The 6,291-nt window shown below is 42.0% G+C and overlaps 1 protein-coding gene across 1 annotated transcript; it reads left to right on the top strand.

Moving 5' to 3' along the window:
- Window positions 1-789: 789 nt before the first annotated feature.
- On the top strand, window positions 790-5,697 carry LOC135383733 (uncharacterized). The gene is made up of 11 exons (XM_064613081.1): window positions 790-894; window positions 978-1,031; window positions 1,101-1,157; window positions 1,226-1,309; window positions 1,378-1,750; window positions 2,107-2,271; window positions 2,352-2,532; window positions 2,595-2,837; window positions 3,783-3,954; window positions 4,083-4,228; window positions 4,308-5,697. Exons 1-11 carry the CDS (start codon window positions 824-826, stop codon window positions 4,517-4,519), a joined length of 1,758 nt encoding a protein of 585 aa, XP_064469151.1. The 5' UTR covers window positions 790-823; the 3' UTR covers window positions 4,520-5,697.
- Window positions 5,698-6,291: the final 594 nt, after the last annotated feature.

Genomic DNA, 6,291 nt, shown 5'->3' with positions numbered 1-6,291 from the left:
CACGCTTGCCTCATGCTCTTTAACCCTTTCATTTTCGTGTGAACTACAGTATGAGTTTTGATCAGTAAATACAATGCAGATATTCCTATAGAGGTGTGGCATTTCTTCCTGTACCTTGTTTCAGACAACACAATGTTTTGACTAAAACAAGTCTGAATTACAATTCTGAATATGTACCTCAGATTGTTGCAAATATTATACATATATGTAGTTATCACAATTTTGTGCTCAACAGAACCCGTCCACCCGCTTGGATCTAACAACATGACACCAGGAGACAGTGAGACTTTCCTAGTCCACTGTGTGACGCCGCATATGGGACAACTACAGTCAACAAAGCCTTCAGATGCTTCTCCAATAGCAGCTCCAGCACAGTGCTCCATTGAGTGTGCTACTCAGTGTGGTCTCGGGTTGCTCCCTCAGGTGGCTGCGACTACACAAGTCCCACCGCAGAAGTACACATGTGATAAAGGAACTCAAACCTATTTCAAGACAAGAAGCAAAGGTAAGTGTCCCACTGTGCTTTCTCATCATAGCAGGCATTTTTTGAGTGTTTGCATTTTTAATCTTGTGAAACTGGTCAACACAGATTGTTGTTATCTCAAGGGATCTGCTCCGTGCATTGGCAGCATTTTTTCACCAAAACGTTTTTCTCACACGTTCTCTCTCTGGCACATTATTGTGCCAGTTAGTTTTGTGGTCTGTTGCACATAGCGAAAGTATTTTATATTCTTAGTTTGTTCATGTATATGTTTCAGGTGTACAGAGTAAGCCACGTAGACACCACAAAAAAATACAGACATCCGACATTCCAGTTGTCTATATGCCCCGATCCTCAACACCTGTCCCAGGGGATGAGTCACTCATGTGGGATGATGATGACCTTACAACAGAGTATGCTTTGCTTTTATGGAACTTCCGAGCAAAAAGTTCTCTTTATGAACAGTGAGAACTCATTGTCATATACTTCATTTCAGAATACAGGACCCTCATGACACCACATACGAACCGAACCAAACAGATCCTAATACGTATGTCGAGCTCTTGGTTTTTAATTTGGGTTACCTATGTTGATAAATTTATTGTGTTCCATGTTACAGGACCACAGATACCTCAGTGTTTGATAACTCATTACGTGAACATCATGAGGTGGACGAGTAAGTATTGCTGCAGTGCGGACTTTTTTACATTGACTGCAAATTATTTCACACATGCACTGTCGCAGAGTGATGGCTGCAGGCAGCAGTGCTACGGATACATTGCCAAACCACGATGCAGGTGCCAGTGAGCATTCTACCAGAAATGAGAGGTATGATTCTGTCACTATTGTGCTAAGTTTGCTGATTACATATCTGTTACCAATATCCCTAATCGCAGGTTCAAGTGTACACAAGGTGGCTCCAGTGGGTTGCGCGAGAACATGTACATGGTTTCAGAGTCATGCCTCCTTCAGCTGCTAAGAATTTGTCCTGAATGCTTGTCACCAAAGACAGTGACAGATTTCAACTGTAAAGGATCATGTCTGCGTGCATCCATCACATGCAAGAATGGTCACACCAGGATCTGGTACAGCCAGCCCTCATACGGTGAAAAGCCAATTGGAAATATCCTGATGAGTGCAGCAATACTGTTTTCCGGGTGCAGTCCCACAAAAGTACTCAGGATGTTTCAGTTTCTCGGGCTTGCAAGCATCAAAAAGACACAGTATTTTAAACTGCAGCAGTGCTACCTCTTCCCTGCAGTTCATCAGGTAAAGTATATGTGTTGACATGTCGCAATGTTGAAGGAGGCCGCTGGCATTGTGTGTGAGTGTTTTTTTTTTTTTTTTTTTGTAGTTGTCACATATTTGGTATTTCCCAAAGTGACCCAAACAGATATTAGTGGGAAAGGCAGTGAAGTTTGAGTGCAAAAGAGCATTTGTTTTGTATTTAGTAGGGAGAAAGATAAGATCTAATATAAATTTCAGAAATCTTCATGGTGGCAGTTCTTCCTTGTGTCAGTTGACGTCAACTAGAAATATGTGGCATTTGGAAATTACTGATAATTATTACATGGGTAGTGCAATATGAGTCCCAAGTGCTATGTTTTCTCAACTGCTCTTTCAAGGCATGGAAATCCGAGCAAGCATCTCTTCTGAGCACCATCAAGGAGAAGGCTTTGTCCGTCGCGGGGGATGCTCGATGCGATTCTCCAGGTCATTGTGCACTAATGGGAACGTACACACTTCTGGAGACAACACTGAATAAAATACTTCATTTTGAGCAGATAATGGTGACTCACAGTATCATCTTCATGTGTTTTGCCAATAAGATGTGATAATATGTTTTACACCAGCATTATCTACTTTGCAGTCGCCTGAAGTTGGGTCCAGCAACCAAATGGAGAGAACAGGCCTCGAACGAGCACTAGAGTACCTTGAGCAACAAGACATGACAATCGATATGCTGATAACGGACAGACACACAGGCGTAAAGGCGTACATGAAGACAAAGACCATAAAACATCGATTTGATGTGTGGCACGTTGCTAAAGGTAGGTGTGGCACATTGAAACGTGGAATAATATGAGTGACATGTCTGTATTGATCTACCAAGGCATCAAGAAGAAGATAAGTACTGCAGCACAAACTAAGGCACACCACGTACTAGGCCTGTGGTGCGAAAGTATCATACGGCACTTGTACTGGTGTGCCAAAACAAGTTCAGACAATGGGGACGAGCTTCTAGCAAAATGGACATCTATCATGCGACACATCATTGATATCCACACACACCCGGATCCACTGCACCCGACGTGCTTTCATGGTGACCTAGGGGAAAGGCTGTGGCTGCAAGAAGGTAAGCCAACATGTGTCTAGCAGAGGTGGGATTACGGTGGCAACTCTCACAATTAACCGCTTAAAAATATTGCGTCAATTCTGTCCGCAAAAAGGGGACATTTTCATCTGCTATGTCCATGACACCATGAAACTGCCAGCTCTCCCTGTCGAGGTTAATAGAGACGGTTAGAGACGCGTTACTCTCCACCTCTGGTGACTAGCTGATGCGCAGTTAGTGCATCATGCATTACAATATTTCGTGCATGTATTATCTATTTATGGCTTTCTATAATGAACTAACTTATTTTTAGAGCCTGAAGTTTTAGGGTTTAACCCGATTCTTCCCCGAATTTGCACCCCGAATTGAAGGTTGCCTCTTTAGGGTTAAACCCGATTTTTACCCATCAAATCGCCCTGACTGAGACGTCTGTAGGAATGGACACTAGCTTGTTTGGCAACAGACACAGTTACATCACCATTTGTACCGAACCAGTCTCAGTAACTGAGCCCGATTTCTCCCCGAATTTAGTGTGCTAGAAGTTTTTCCACCCGAATTTGCATGAATTTAGAGCACATGTTTATTTACCCGATTTTTACTCCTCGAATTTAGAAAAAAATATTTCCCGAAAACTTCAGGCTCTACTTATTTTCCTTTCATCATTTTTTTTTTCTTTTCCCTTCTGGCTTCTCTCTGCAGATATATGTTGACATTGTTATGTAACCTACAATTTGATTTTGTGGCCTCCATCCCTTTACATGTGACACATACTGGCTTGATTTGTTTCCTATCGAGTCCAGGTTCCCATTGCCTATGTAAACAACATTCACACAATTGCTAGGGGAAGCAAAGTAAAACCCGTAAAAGGGTTTCGGCATATGGCGTAACGCAGCAATGAAGCTACTGCTATGTGCAGCAGCAAGGTACTCCTTTCTTTCATCTAAGCTTTTTCCACCACAATCGTAGGCACAGAAACCTACATGAAGCTCCAAAGCATACTGTTGTCCAAGCATCTGTTGGCAGACATTCCAAGGCTATCCCCAAGAGAACAGACTTATGGACTGGAAGCTTATCACAGTCTACTCATACACTTTGCCCCAAAGTGTAACAGCTACACCTACGAAGGAATGCAAGCAAGGTGCTGAAAGTTCAACATCATACTTCATGAAAACATTGACTATGCATGTTGTTTTGTGGCATTTGCTTTTCACTGTTCACTTCACTATAAATGTAAAGCAATAATGTAGAAATTTCACCTGCCCACAGAACCGAGATTGCTGCCTTGCATTATAACCACAACAGCGCAAGGACCATAGTAAAGAATGATGATGGATCTGACAAATACATCTTCAAGGGATCGAAACCGAAGAAACAGTGGGTGATCATCCCACAAAAAGAGAGCGTGTCATATGGTAAACATATAAACACATTTTCTTACTGCCCATTCCTTATTGAAAAGTAAAGTTACATGGCACAATCCACACCTTTCAGGCTACATAGACAAGATCTTCACAGAGCTTGTCAAATGCCTCGACAAATGGCCTACTTTCGAGGATGCCGAGCGAGGAAACCAGCGAGTGACACGGCCAACACTAAGCAGCTCATATGGAGAGAAGCCAAACATGACCGAAGCAAGACGACGCCATTGGAGTCGGTTCCAAGTATCAGCAGTGGCACATGAAGAGAACGAATGTCAGACCTAGATGGATTGCTACATATCTGTGTGCTCCATAAGGTTTTTGCATGGGTTTATATGGGTCTGGATGATCTAAGCAATCACAGAGGACATCACATAATTACTTGCAAACAAAGCTCCTGCATAACAGTGATCAGGCTGCAGGTTATTACAGCAGGGGGTGCACGTAATGAATGCTTGATGTGCTGTAAACAATGTTGGGGGTAACCTGTTACTGTATAACTAAGCTACATTTTTGGGAACGTTAACTCATTTCTTCCACCCAACGTAAGAAAGCACATCATGGTACAGCATCTTTCATCATATCGAATACTGGTGTTAATGTGATGCGACAAAAGTAGTGAAAAATGTCTTGGACCACCCATTGCAACTTCAATATCTGTGTTATAGAAATGTCAGTAAGTTTCAGTACTAAAAGGTGTCCATGAGGTAGAAAGTAACTTGGTAATAACTTGTTACTTTTCCAAGGTAACTCAGCCACTTAGTTCATTTGCCTTACGTGTAACTCGGTTAGTAACTTTTTTTGTGCAGTAACTGGACTTGTAACAAGTTCCTTTTCTCAAGTAACTTCCACATATCCGTTTGTGGTTATTTGATTTGTAGCGAAAGGACATTCAGTTCATATGGTGATCTACAATGATGAGAGCACAACAAAAGTGTTGGGGTTTAACCCGATTCCTCCCCGAATTGAAGGCTGCCTGTTTAGGGTGAAACCAGGTGTTTACCCAGTAAATTGCTCTTGCTAAGACATCTGTAGGAATGCACACTAGCTTGTTTCGCAGCAAATACAGTTACGTTACAGTACGTACCAGTACAGTTAGTTTGAGCAACTCAGCCGGTTAGTTGTGCCCGAATTTAACATACCGGAAATTTTTCCACGCAAATTTGCATGAATTTGGAGTGCATGTTTATTTACCAGATTTTCACCCCTAATTTAGACAAAAATATTTCCCGAAAACTTCAGATTCTAACAATGATCAATGGATGTAAAACAAGCCATGCACTTGGACACAGCAGGGGATGAGTTGGGTGTTCATACTGCAGCAGTGTAACGTCCATCTAACCATATCTAAACTGAGTAACCATTGAAGTGCTCCCAGGTATGAATGTTACTGCTTTAGTCATGTGTAAATATTTAATACCAAAGGAATGTGGTGGAAGGTAAAGGAATGTGGTACATCATGAGTCAAGTGCCTCTTGAAGTCAAATCCATTACCTCAACGAGCTCATGCAGACTAATTGCAAAATGCTAATAATGGGCCTGCTTTTACAGCTGATTTTAGTAAATTCACTTGCGACTTCTAGAAATGACAAGTAAGAAACATACAATACAAACATACAATTTGGAGTACAGACTAGTCAAGGAAGGTTTAAAATTATGTGCTCTGCCTTTGTCTTTTGAGGTGTTCTACGTACGAAACGTAACCTTCCGTAAGGTAAAGTTGCCTAACGCCTCCTCTCCATAGTTAACCATAATTTGCTGCATAGTGATTTAGTAGGAAATGGAAAGTTATGTGTGACAGTGCTATGCATCAGTGAAGTTGTCCGAAGTAGTAGACGCAGATGCCATATGAAATGTGAATTGCCCCAGGACTCGGCAGCAGGTCAGATAAGATAAATGCGTCACGGTACACTGATGGAGAACAAGTCTCTAGGAAATAAAAGTTCTGACCAGGCATTAGAATGCTATCAAGCATGCTCTGTATGGGGTCTCAGCTGCATGTTCAGCATGGTCAGCTGCTGGCCTCAGTGGCTTAGCTAGTAGCTTGTTCACATGTA

Source organism: Ornithodoros turicata, chromosome 2, assembly GCF_037126465.1.
Source record: "Ornithodoros turicata isolate Travis chromosome 2, ASM3712646v1, whole genome shotgun sequence".
In the NCBI taxonomy this organism is placed as follows: domain Eukaryota; kingdom Metazoa; phylum Arthropoda; class Arachnida; order Ixodida; family Argasidae; genus Ornithodoros; species Ornithodoros turicata.
Note: the sequence above shows the minus strand (reverse complement) of the source record. Positions and strands in the feature narration are given on the sequence as shown.

Coding starts and splice junctions, on each gene's coding strand:
- LOC135383733 (XM_064613081.1), top strand. CDS start 824: ATGCCCCGATCCTCAACACCTGTCCCAGGGGATGAGTCACTCATGTGG. Junction 1,751..2,106: donor TCTTCCCTGCAGTTCATCAG/GTAAAGTATATG, acceptor TGCTCTTTCAAG/GCATGGAAATCCGAGCAAGC. Junction 2,533..2,594: donor TGTGTGGCACGTTGCTAAAG/GTAGGTGTGGCA, acceptor TGATCTACCAAG/GCATCAAGAAGAAGATAAGT.